This window comes from Peromyscus californicus, unplaced genomic scaffold, assembly GCF_007827085.1.
Source record: "Peromyscus californicus insignis strain IS unplaced genomic scaffold, ASM782708v3 Scaffold_24__1_contigs__length_46423439, whole genome shotgun sequence".
NCBI lineage: Eukaryota > Metazoa > Chordata > Mammalia > Rodentia > Cricetidae > Peromyscus > Peromyscus californicus.
The window spans coordinates 12,710,242-12,723,670 of record NW_026294535.1 but is presented as its reverse complement, the minus strand read 5'-3'; the positions used below and the strand labels follow the sequence as shown (position 1 = coordinate 12,723,670).

The window sequence follows — 13,429 nt, the reverse complement described above, 5'->3', positions numbered from 1 at the left end:
GCCTCCCGAGTGCTGGGATTAAAGGCGTGCGCCACCACCGCCCGGCGTGGTTCAGACTTTTAAGAGGTGATCTGGAAATTTCCATCTAGATGAGCACTGTAGAAAAGCAACCAGATTCAGAGCAGAAACCCAAATTGAGGGGTGGTGGTGGGGGGGACCAAATCTTTGCTGTGCTGGACAGAATAATTGTCCCTTGTGTTCCTGATGTCTCATGCCTGTAATCCCAGCACTTGGGAGGCAGAGGCTGAAGGATCAGGAGCTCAAAGACATCCATGGCTACATTGTTTGAAGGTAGCCTGGGCTGTGTCTCTTTTTAAAACAAAGTGCCACCATTTCCCATTGGAATTAAGTATTTAGACATAGAAAAGGGACATGCAACCTTTCCTAGCCATTAGAACTGTTTCATACTTAATTCTCTGAAAGTCTACCTCTACCTTTAGGTGGTGTTTGGTTTGGCCACAAGGTAGCCCTTCCAATAACCTGAAGCTGGTCCCAAAGGTGAAAACTATGAAAAGCACACTGGGTTCAAGGGAAAAGGCTACTTGCCATGTTTTCTTATTCTTGGTGCTTAATACACATGCCCAAAGGGATGCTTCTCCAGGTACAGAACTTAAGTCACAAGAAGTTGACTTATTAAAACCTAGGCCAGCCACAGTGGTTCATGCTCCTAATGCCTACTTTGTAGGCTGAGGTAGGAACATTGCTATGACTATTAGGCCAGTCTGGACTACAGGGTGAGACCTTGTCTCAAAACTAACCAAATAAATCAGTCTTGGAAACATAAACCACTTTAGGAACATTACTGTAGGTGACATGTCTCCTTTGGTCATACTTTAGAAAAGGAGGCTGGTGAGGTTCATTTTAAAGGTATGGCTTAGAAGACTTCATTGAAGCTGGGTTTGACAGCACATGCCTATAATCCCAGTTACTAACGGGCTGAGGTGGAAGGTCTGAACATTGAAGGCCAGTCTGGATAACACAGTGTCAAAAAATAAGTAATAAAATCTCTAATAAAGGACTGACGGTAGTAAGAAGGTTTTTCTGCATCCCGCCTGGCCCTGTGGTCCCACAGCCACTTATAAAACAATCACTCAGAGGCTTAATATTATTTACAAATTGTATGGTCTATGGCAGGCCTCTTGCTTGCTAGCTCTTATATCTTAAATTAACCCATTTCTATTAATCTATGTTTTGCCACGTGTTACATGGCTTACCAGTCTGCTGGCATGTTGTTCCTTGGGCGGTAGGCTGGTGTCTCTCCAGACTCTGCCTTTCTCTTTCCTGTCTCTCTCCTTGGATTTCCCACCTGCCTCTAAGCTGCCCTGCCATAGGCCAAAGCAGCTTATTTATTAACCAATGAGAACAACATATATTCACAGAATACAGAAAGACATCCCCCAGCAAAGGACTCCACACCAGCAGTAGATATTATAGTAAATTTATTCTGTATAAATTATAATACATATTAACATTATTTACAATGCTATTTTTATTTATAAATGATCTTTATATGAACAGTAAGATACAAACCATTATCCCTTTAAGTAAAAAACAGTTTTGAGAAAAACATTAAAAGTCATTTAAAAAGTATTTTTGAAACTGGTTCTTACATGCAGCAAGTAATTCTATGAAAGGGAATGTTGTCTCCTTCTACTCCTCACCCCAAAGGAAAAAGAATATTTTCATACTTAAGTTTTTTTTGTTTTTCCCCCTAGCAGGCAGGTTCACTGTCAGGGCCACTGCTGTTTTTTGCAGTGTGGTACATAAACTTGTTTTCCTTCTTAAGATTCTTTCCTCGAGTGAACTAACCTTTCTTGTAAGGGAAAAACCCCAGAGATTTCCATTTAGAAAATGACATTGAAAGTGGCACAGACTCCAGAGTATGTGTACTGAAGATACGTTTTAGGGACCCATAGAAGATACTGAACAAGCAAGCATTTATCCACTGCATGTAAGGCATTTCTTCCTAGATGTGGTAAACCCCCAGCGAACAAGGTAAGCTGTATTCAAGTACGGAACGTGGTAAGAATGATGGAGGTCTGTTTATGAACAGGAGCACAGGAAAACGATTCCAGGAACACAGGAAAGAACACAGCTATTCTAAGGGAGAGGAGGAGCAAAGGACCCCATCACAGTCAAGTGTCAGATAACAAGGAAGCAGAGCCGCGTTGATTGACAGGAGAACAATGGAAACTTCGAAGGAAGAAATGCTGAAGTGAGTTCACTTGGAGTGTATGGGATCAGAGGCACTGTTCTATGTCAAACTGGGAATGCCACTGACATCTTCAGGAATAGGAATTAAATTAGAAGTCTGCTTTAGGCACATTGCTTTGGCAAGGTTTAAAACAGATCACACAAAGGAGGCACTGGAATCAGAAAAAGAAAAATGGTTTTTCTAGATAAGGGATTGAACCCCGGGCCTCATATATAGGAGGCAAGTGGCATGTAACTGCCCTGTGCCCCCAGCTCAGACGGAAAGCTGCAGCAACCCTAAGGGAGATATAACGGCAGGAAGATGAGGCTGGAAGGGACATGAGAGACTCAAGTCAGATTCTAGGGCCCCATCTGTTGTCCTTTTACTGCACAAGAAAACAGGCTTGAATAGGAGGAAAGCGAGTGTTAGCCATGCCACCCATGTGGCCTTGCGGGATGCGGGGAGCGTGGGCCTAAGATCCCAGTTAGAATACAGGCTTTGGACGCTATTTCAGTGGTAGCTGAAATTGTCCCGAGGAAGGGAAAAGACTGAGACGAGGCAGAGGAGCTGTCTTGAGAAAAACACTGCAAGTCTTACTCAAAACACCTGGGGAATCCTGTCCTCACTGTTTTCAAATGAAGATCTGAAGATTCAGGAGAAATGGATAGAAGAAATACAGTATCTATCCTTAAGGATCATACAGTACAATGAGATAGGATTTCCCTCGGGAAATTCCAGCAATTTGACTGCCATGAGCTCAGTGGAAGCACATTCAAGGCACATATATCCCCACGCTGTGATGATTACATTAGGTCCTCAAATAAAAGGCTTCCTCCATTCATACGGGGACTACTACATAGGTTGCTAAGAAAAGCATACTTCTGAGTTGCTGTCCTCTGACTTCATTTTTTTTTTTTAAATGTTAGTAAATAAAGAATCAAGCTTCTTACTGGAGAAAACTCGGGCCATCAGGGAAAACAGAACAGTACTCGTTCATCAGAAAATGGAAAGAGGTTCAGAAACATGGAGTAATGGAAAGGAATGGCCCTTTTCATTCTCTTAGGACATGCTGAGGGCCACTGAGAAGATCACCTCTCCTGGCTCAGCCTGCCATCTTGTCTAGGGTTACTCTCTAGCTGAGCTTAGGAGACACCTGAGCAAGGTTTTGACGGCATGTATGTATAATGAGCAACACTCCCGGGATCCAGAACTGAGATGTTCCCCATATCTAGACTACGCTGGTATTGTCCACTCTTAAATGTCAGCAATGGAGGTAGCTTATGGGTACAGTGTCTGCTTAGAGACTCTGGGTTTGGTAATATTTTTAAAAGTAGTTTTATAGCAAATTATAAATACATTCTTATTTGCCATGGAATGAGCCATGTTAAATAAATTATTGACCATTTTTACTAGGTTATAAAGGGATCAAGGAGGGACCACATTAGAATATTTTTATGGGGGGGCACTATCTGAGAGCTTGCATAGTGTCTTTCCCAAAACTTTCCATAGACTAAGAAATTAGCAATTATAATCATGTACACAGGAATTACTCTGTGTGCGAATTTCTCTCCACATGTATTTAGATTCTGAAGAGTTTCTTGATTCAGAATACTGGCTAATACTTCTCAGACTTTTTGTGGCTCATGAGCACGTCTCAGAGGCTGAGAATTCAAAGAGGACAAAAGGTGGAAATATAAAGGATAAATAACCCTGGTCTCCAAAAGGAATACACTACACACATTCCACCTCTGTCTACATGGGAAACATTTATATGACCCAATTAAAAGGAGTTTCAAAGAATGGACTGACCTCCAGCGGCGAGGAAGGCTGCATGCAGGGTTGTGTGGGACTGCACAGGGCTTCAAATCAGGCCACAGCCGGAAGCAGCCAAGAAAAACTGCACCTGCTACCTCAGGTCTGCTTTACCTGTAGCAAGCGGCATCCAGAAGGCCTCATGAAAGTGTTCAAGACGAAAACATAGTATCCAGGGTATAATTCTCAACTCCTGACCTCACACTAAATTAAAATCATATATAAAGAAGCAGAAAACTCTTGCATCCTTTAGTATTTTATGGATAACCTTTGCCTTTTAGCTGATGGTTTAAACTCAGTCAACAAAATATTTAAACAGTAAAACAATTTTAAGCACAATCAACAACGTTATGTGCCAGGGGATTTACAGGTTAAACAGTAAGTGCGTCAGAATGAAGACTATGAACCTTTCCTAAGAGGGATGCTGACTGGCAGAGTCTGGTGTGGTAGCATACATCTATACTCCCCGTACACGGGAGGCTGAGGCAGGACGATGGGTGAGGGCAGCCTGGGCTGCACGGAAGAGTGAATTTTAAAAGTCAAGGGCAACAAAGCAAAGCGGCATAAAATTTCCTTAAAAACACAGTGATTCCAGATCACTTTTAAAATACATGTTACAGAAAATATGACATCCTTTTAGATATAAATATCACCAATGACTTGGGCTCTGAACCCTTAAGACTAGCAGGGGATATTGGGGAGCATGTCACCTGCCATATTCTGTTATTTAATCAAGCTTGGTGGCACACATATGTAATCCTAGCACTTGAGAAGCAAGCAGGTGAGTCCCAGGCCAGCCTGGACTCCGGAGTGAGCCTCTGCCTCAGAAAACCAAGGGGGAAAAACAATCATATTTACACTGAACTGGCAGTTTTCAATTAAGACCCGGCATGGTGGTGCTGGCCTTTAACCCAGTCGCTCAGAGGCTGAGGCGGAAGGCTGCTCAAGGTCTGCCTGAGCTACACAGTTAGTTAGTTCGAGGCCAGCCTGGCAATTAGCAAGATCCTATGGGGCTGGGGGTGAGGCTGGGGACACAGTGATCAGTACAGTTACTGAGGTAGACGCTGGCTATGTGGATCTCTACTGCAGTATCAAAAAATCTCATCTAGGTTTAGTGATTCAAAAATAGGCGTTTTCACCAGCAATTTGGTAATTGTAATTTCTACACCAAACGGTGTACGGACACGTGCTACTTAATGTGTGTGTTTTACTTGCAAAGACTTCCCAACAGCGAAAGTGTCGTAATGCAAGGCAGAGACAACAGTGTGGACGGTACGTCAATAGTGTTCGGTATACAGTATTAAGGTAAGTTTGAGTCTCTAAACAGTACTTTAGAATTCAGTGTGAGTCTCAGACACAATCTTGACCAGCAAGTAAACATCAGCATTTTAATAAATAACATACATGAAAAACATTTTTAAGACTGTATATACCTAACAAAACAGTTTGTCTCCTAATGGCCGTGGGTGGATTTATCTTGGCAGTGTTCACTTTTACACGCCTTCTGAATAGCTGTTGCTCCGTTCTGCTGAGCTGAGCCTCCACCTTGTCGGAATCACAGAAGAAATGAAGCCAATACTGCTCGCTACAATATTGTGCCCTCCTGAAATGCTTCTATCCACCTGGTGAGGAGAGACAGCGTTAGACTTGTGGACTCCAGCCACGTGACACCTATGAGTGTGACGCAATTGCTGATTTAAGCTCTTGCCTACAGCACACGGGGGGTTCTTGCACACAGGGGACCACCCTTTCTTTGGTAGTATGTTCTTCGTGGCATCGCTACTTCGTGTGTAAGTGTTCTAAGTGTCCCGGGGTGAATGAGAAGGCTCAGTGGGTAAAGGCGCTCGCCACCAAGCCTGCCAACCTGAGTTTAGTCCCCGGGACCTGCGTGGTGGAAGGTGGGAACTGGCTCCTGCAGGTTATCTTCTGATCTCCACACTAACGCCACCTGCACACATACAGTCAAGAAATGGTGTGTGTGTGTGTGTGTGTGTGTGTGTGTGTGTGTGTGTGTGTGTGTGTGTACTTACTTGGCTGTGGAAGGAATAAGTCAGCAAAGGCCCTTATGACAATTCCTTTCTTCTCTTTCTGGTGTGCTGACTCAGTGAGTTTTGGAAAACAGCTATGTACCTGTTCCCCCTAAATCTACCAACTAAAAATCCCCTTATATGTCCCCTAAACCAAACTTGTTCCAAATTTCTCAATGAAAGGGAGCTGATCTGGTATTTAGTCTATTCTAAGATCAAGAATTTACATATAATACAAAAGCTTTCCAAAATTTCACAGAAGTCATCACAAATTCTTGACTCTGAAAGTGGCCTCTGACAAGGCACAGCTGCAGTGGCTCGGAATACGCTTGTGCGGTCCCCGTTCACTCTTTGTTATCTGGACTCCCTGAAAGCTACCCCACCCCTACACTTACTGGCAAAGGACTTCTTACAGTACCAGATTACAGAAGGAAGAACTGGAGCAAGCTATTAACATCTGAAATCACTAAATCTCAGAGTGGTCCGTAACACATTCAGCTCCAATTTCAAGGACAGGATTTCCAAAACTTCCAATTTTAGGTGCAAATGGCTTAAGTTATACTGCAACGGAATACTTTTAAGAAGTCCCACAGGGGCTGGAGAGATGTTCAACACTTAAGGGCACTGACTGCTCTAGAGGAGCCAGGTTCAGCTCCCAGGACCCATATGGTGGCTCACAACATCTGTATGTAACTCCAGTTCCAGAGGACCTGATCATCCCTTCTGACCTCCACCAGGCACCAGGCACACATGTAGTGCACACACATGCATGAGAGCGTGTGTACACACACACACACACACACACACACACACACACACACACACGCACGCACGCACGCGCACACACACGTGCACACACACACACACGCACCCCAAATCGAATCTAATAAAACCTTGTCACAAAAGAGCAATTTAATTCTCAATACCCAGAAGGAGTCATTTGGATAAGCAGCTGCACATTACTGCATATCCTAAAGCAGATGGAGGCAGGGGACTCTTTAAGAGTATAGCATTGTGCCTGGCTGGTACTCAGGAACATCTGCAACTCCAGCACATTAACTCCTAACTGCCTACAAAAGTGCACACCCTGCCTCTACTCAAAAGCACTCCCTTGTATCCCAAGCACGTCACTTGAAAGCCTGCTGGGAAAACACACAGGCAGCGGTGTGCTCTGTGAGGTGGAGTAAATCAAATGTGAGGAGAGGCAAGTGGAGCCATTTGCTCAGAGGGGGCCTTCACTTCATGGGTACACACCTGTAGGTTAAACAGTCTCCTAGCCCCTCAAATTAAGATTCTTGCTGGGATTTTGAAGAGACTGCTTCAGTCTCGGGCATCTAAAATGATACCTGCTTCCTTCTACTCGGTCCCTGGAGACCGCCTGTGAGCCTCTTAATGCGTCTCACTTTCCCTGCATGGCTGTAAGCTAGCCAGCAGTTGTTTAAAGTCCTGCTGTCCACAGAACAACTGGACGGGGAATCCCTGCCCTCACTGAAGCCCGGGGTTCACACCTGCATTTCCACTGCCCTCGGAGCAGAGCTCCAAGAGCTTCCTCCCAGGTCACATGTGGACACACACTATGGACAGGACTACCCATTTTCTTTCCTCTTCTGTTTAAAAATCATCTGAATAACAGGTTAGATCTTTCTACTTTGGATCTCTGATGTAAATTCTGAGTTGTTCTCTGTGCTTTTAAAATATCATTTAAAACAACAGCTTGGATTCTCCCGTGGCACAGGGAAATCTGCATTACTTACTTCTGGGTGGAGTGGGCATCATCTGCCTTAAATACATAAAACACCATGCCTTTGTGCAGTAACTGAAACACTTTGGACTCTGAAGTCTCGTCTTTGACTTGCGTGACGGTAAATCCTAATAAAGGCTGACTCTCCAAAGCTGCCACATCCTAATTTAAAAACAGACAAAGGAAGATAGGCTTTTAGATTGAGGTGTCATCCGGTTTGGAAAGTCTAGATCTATGTAGCTCAATTTAATACACGACCCAGTAATTCTAGCAGCTTATTTCTACTTCAATGGCAGTGAGCCGTCTACCAGCCACCAGCCAGTTTTCAGCCCGTTCACACCCACTGAAATTCCCACTGTTTTCACGGTAGCCAGGGAAAGCAGGTAGTGACCTTACTTCCAGTTTATGGATGGAGACACTGAATACTTAGAGCAGCAGGTGACCTTCCCAGATCCCACCCAGGGACTCTGGGACTCCAGCTGGTTGTTTGTTGAGACAGGGTCTCTCACTCTACAGCCTAAGAGGGCCTGGAACCCAGTGATTTTCCTGCCTGGATTCTCCAGAGGTTTTGTTTTTCCCTATACCAACACTTTGTTTGTTGACTCACCATGTAACCCTGGCTGGCCTGGAACTCACAAAGATCCACCTGACTCGCCTCTAAGAGCTGGAATTAAAGGTGTGGGCCACCATGCCTGGTCCTCCTTCTTTCTAGAGCTTCATGTAACCCAGGGTGGCCCCAAACTCCTCCTGTAACTGAGGCTGAGCCTGAACTCCTACGTCCCCTGCTTCTACCATCCAATAGCTACTTTGCAGGCATGTGCTACCATAGCTGGCTTCCCTGGAGGCCCTCCTAGGTGACTGGAACACAGATCAGGGCAGCTAGAGACAGTTTACGACAGAGTTCATTTCATTTGTGCTATGCCTGATCAGGACAAGCTAGGGACACCGAAAAAAGGCAAGACGAGAGGTAGTCCCTGTCTTGTGTGAAACAGCAGTCACATGACAACAGAAACACCTGCACTTCTGTACTCTTCGAAATTCCTAACATTGGACTAAGAGCTCGTTGGAAAGAAAGAATAACTATTCGCACTGAAAGTACTAGTAATAGGACAGGCATGGTGGCTCACACCTGTAATGCCAGCACTGCAGAGGGTGAGGCAGGAGGATGACTGTGACTTTGAGGACAGACAACCTGGGCTAAGTGGTGAGTCACTGTCTTAAAAAACCACAGATGAAAGCCCAGCACCACCACCTCCCAGCGCCTAAAACAGTGCTTGCTTGGCATGCCCAGGGCCCCCACGCACACCCTCAGCTCCCCGTAAAGCAAAACCTTCCAACAAATCCCACAGAACTAAGACAAGGTCTCAAAGTCACTCTTAGGCGTCCATCTTACCTCGCTTGCGGCGTATGTATAGAGTACTTTGTTTTTGATGACGAACCATAAGTGTTTCCAGGGTTTTTTGCTGCCCTTGGATCTGTAGAGGTAGCCACTCATGGTAGAGTCTTCAGTGTTTGCTGACACCTGGGGAAACAAGTCCCGCCTGCAGTTCAGAGGCTCACAGGCTACTTTTCAATAACAACAAACAACACAACAGAAAGCAGTTCCTGCAACCACTAGCTGCAGGCGCATTCCTGCGGAGCTGCACCTGGCCTGGCTCCAGAGAGCAGCACCTGGCCCTAATCCATCTTTTGTCTAGCAGACACCTTTTGTTTCCCTTGCTGCCCTCTATGTGAATCCTGTCTCTCAGAGTCTTCCAAGGATACAAAGGCCTATGCAAAACTTGATTCAGGAAACCCGGAAAACTGTGGTACCTGACAAACCCAGGAATTTGCACTTGGCATTGTATTGTTGGGGGCCCCTTTCAGGTTGTTTTGAGCATATGGAAATTAACTGGCTAAACTGTATTGGAGAGAAATAAAACTGCCTTAGGCAAAGGGTTAGTGCTTCAGTCCTTCCAGGCTGGACCCCCCTGCAGCCATGAAAGGCTAGATTCATTCTTAAGATGCTTCTGTGTCTTCATTCCACGAACTGTGTGAACCCACACACCCCTGTAGTGACTCACACAGCTACATTTGGCACCCAACGTGGGGCTTAAAGAAGGAAAAGGAGCCGGGTGGTGGTGGCGGCGCACGCCTTTAATCCCAGCACTCGGGAGGCAGAGCCAGGCGGATCTCTGTGAGTTCGAGGCCAGCCTGGGCTACCAAGTGAGTCCCAGGAAAGGCGCAAAGCTACACAGAGAAACCCTGTCTCGAAAAACCAAAAAAAAAAAAAAAAAAAAAAAGAAGGAAAAGGATCCACTGAAGAAGGACAGAGGAGCCGGTCATCTTAGGAAATGGAGGAAGCGCTCTCAGGGTAAGAGGACTCCAGGATTGGCAGCGTCATGGGGAATTTAAACTCCCCATCTCAGGAGCAACAAAATGTACAGTTGCTAAATGCTTGTCAAAATAAAAAGTGGTAACTGCACAATTTTTAAAGATAGAAAAAATGGCTCCTGAGTCAGGAAATAAATTAAGAAAAAGACCTTTCTCAAAAAGGGAAAGAAAGAAAATGAAAAAGGAAATCTTCCCAATAGAGAAGAGGGAAGGAAAGGAAATTTCCCGATAGAAAAGGGAGAAAATTTTTAATCAAGAAAAAAGAATTTTCCTTGTAAAAATGGGAAAAATATTGACACTAGGCCTAAAGATTTTAAGGCCCCGTAAAAAAAAAAAAATAATAATAATAATAAAGGAAAGAAAAAAAAGCCTCCTCCCATTAGAAATAGAGGAAGAAAAGGCTCTTTCTGATATAAACATTTCAGGATAGCTAAAACTCTGAGCTCTTTCTGCCTACAAGCACAGAGTGTCAGTATCTGAATTACAAAGAATCAACAGGTGATCCTCACTGCTGGCTGAACAGCAAGCCCAGAGCTTAAAATTTTGTTGTCTGTTTGCTTAACTTTGGTTTAAATGTTTTTTAATATTTTTAAATTTTTTAATTTTTAAATATTTTTCCCTCAGAGTGGGAATAACTCAATATTAAAGATCCCTTTGTGGGAAATGTTTTTTGTTTTTCCCTTATGGTGGGAATAACTCATTATTAGTAGTCCCTTCATGGGAGAAAGAGGAAGTTTTAAAAGGCCCAACTTCTGGTAAAGAAGGGTTACAGTCAAGACATGGAATGCTGAGTCAATGTTGTTTAAATTTCCAGAGGTACTAATCATTCAATGTATAAAGGATGTTCTTTTCTTTTGAGTGTCTAGTAAATGTTTGGATGAATGTTTGACTTCCATGGTATATAAACTAAAGGAACAGGATTCATAATTTTGAACTATATATTAGGTATGTTCTTGTCTGTTGATTATTACTGAGAATGTGGCTCTGCTCTTTAAGTTGCTTTCTAGAAATTCTTGGGCCGGGCGGTGGTGGCGCACGCCTTTAATCCCAGCACTCGGGAGGCAGAGCCAGGCGGATCTCTGTGAGTTCGAGGCCAGCCTGGACTACCAAGTGAGTTCCAGGAAAGGCGCAAAGCTACACAGAGAAACCCTGTCTCGAAAAACCAAAAAAAAAAAAAAGAAATTCTTGGTTTAATTCTATTGAAATACAACACCTGAAATGGATTGGGTTGTTAGCTTATTAAACAATGTGATTACTAGGAAAAAAACTCATAGAAAATAATCTCTTACTGATAAAGAGGTTACAAAATTATTTTTCCAGTAAATAAAATACAGATAAATTGTTTGATCCACATTGTTAATAATGGGAGATTTACATTAATGTGTTACTTGGGATCTATAAAAAAGGATCCTCTTTTTAAGATTTTATAAAAAATACTCCAGAGTATTGCCTAAAGTTACCTCTTAAAATCCTATAGTGATTGTATTTAATGCCTTTATAGATAACATATGTAAAAAGGACCATGAAAATAAAAACTGATGATAGAATTTCTCAATTATTATTGCTTCCATATCTTAAAGACAAAATGGCGCCTACACGTAAAACTAGAGGCTTTGGAAGTACAGAAAAAGAAGGTGTTTTGGCAAACAGTTATCAATGATGAATGACCTAAATTGAGGTAAAATTAAATAGGATTGAGATTGAAGGATTATTGGATTCTGGTGCTGGATGTATCTATAATTTCACAAGAATCCTGGGATCTCTACTGGCCTCTACAAGAAGTCTCCACTCAATTTGTAGGCATTTGAACCTTATCTCAAGTAAAACAATGTAGAATGGATTAAATGTATAGAGCCTAAAGAACAGATAAAAATGTTAAAGCCTGATATGGCTGATATAGCCATGAATTTGTAAGAAAGAGATTTGTTACAACAATGGTGACCTCAAATTAATATTCCTACAATTTCAGAAACAGCTTATAAATTGGTGTTAAATTGAGATATATTCCTGGAAAGAGCATTGGAAAAAATGAAAAGGATAGGTTACAGGCTATACAGGCTATACAAAGACAAGGTAGAATAGAGATTGGCTGTCTAAATTTAGAGTAGGGGCCACTGCCGGTAGCCCAACATTGTGTCAATATTTTGTAAATCAACCACTAAAAATGATACATAGACAATTTCCTCAATCTATTATTTATCATTATATGGATAATATTTTAGTGGCTGCTTCTGATACAGATACCTTAGAAAAAATGTTTAATGTAGTACAGAAAAAAAATCTACCCTTTTGTGGATTACAAATTTCTCCTTAAAAAAAAAAATACGAACAGGAGATTCTCTTAACTATTTAGGCTATAAATTAAATAAACTAAAAATTCAGCTATAAAAAATACAGATTAAGAGTGATAGACTGCCTGCTCTTAATGATTTTCAAAAATTATTAGATGATATTAACTGGTTGCGGCCTACATTTGGATTGTCTACCAAAAATTAACCAATTTGTTTCAAATTTTATAAGGTGACTCAAATTTAAACATTCCAAGACAGTTTATAGCTGAGACTAAAAAACAATTAGCCTTGTTAGAACGTAAATTGCAAAATGCTTATATGGATAGATTAGACCTTATGAAGAGATGCTTGTTAAACAGAAGTGGGATATGAGGACCCCCTAGAGATAGACTGAATAATGCCGTACCAATTTAAAATTTTTTTAAATGCTAATGAAACAGAAACAAAATTGAGATATGGAAAGAGTTGCTGAATTGAGCCAGCCCATGCATTATAAATATCTAAACATCTAAATAGCCCAGGGAAAGTGTTAAGTTAGGGCTGAGGTCATGCTTATGTTTCCACAGGAGACCTTTGCAACAACTAATCCTTCCAACCTGGGGACAACTAAAGAGTTTGTGTAAAAGGAGAGACTCACACAGCTACAATTAGCCATTGAAAGCAACAACCATCACAACGTCTCAGATTGACACTGGGTATTCTCTGTATTTGAGGGGGTGCAGTAAAGAAACTGCCCACGTGACGGCTCCATGATATGGTTAAGGTTTTTATTATAAGAACAGCCAGAGGCAACTGGAAGGGTTCAGAGCAGAGACAGAAGGAAGGAGACTGACCATGGCCAGGCCTACTTGCTAGAGTTAGGAGAATAGCAGGGGTGGAGAACAGAGAGAGCAGAGTGAGAATAACTGAGTTATAAGAAGCCTATGGGTTGGAGGAAGTTGAGGACAGCATGAACTTTGGAATGTGTAATAGGTATTTGTGATACTGAGGA

The 13,429-nt window shown here is 42.6% G+C and overlaps 1 protein-coding gene across 1 annotated transcript in view; it reads right to left on the bottom strand.

Moving 5' to 3' along the window:
- Positions 1-1,422: 1,422 nt before the first annotated feature.
- Fgd6 (FYVE, RhoGEF and PH domain containing 6) overlaps positions 1,423-13,429 on the bottom strand; it is a 119,115-nt gene continuing 107,108 nt past the window's right edge. The window contains exons 19-21 of the mRNA XM_052753152.1: positions 9,168-9,296; positions 7,788-7,936; positions 1,423-5,628 (exon numbers count right to left, since the gene is read on the bottom strand). Coding sequence (XP_052609112.1) covers positions 5,592-5,628; positions 7,788-7,936; positions 9,168-9,296 — 315 coding nt within the window. The 3' untranslated portion in view covers positions 1,423-5,591. The remainder of the gene's footprint in view (positions 5,629-7,787; positions 7,937-9,167; positions 9,297-13,429) is intronic.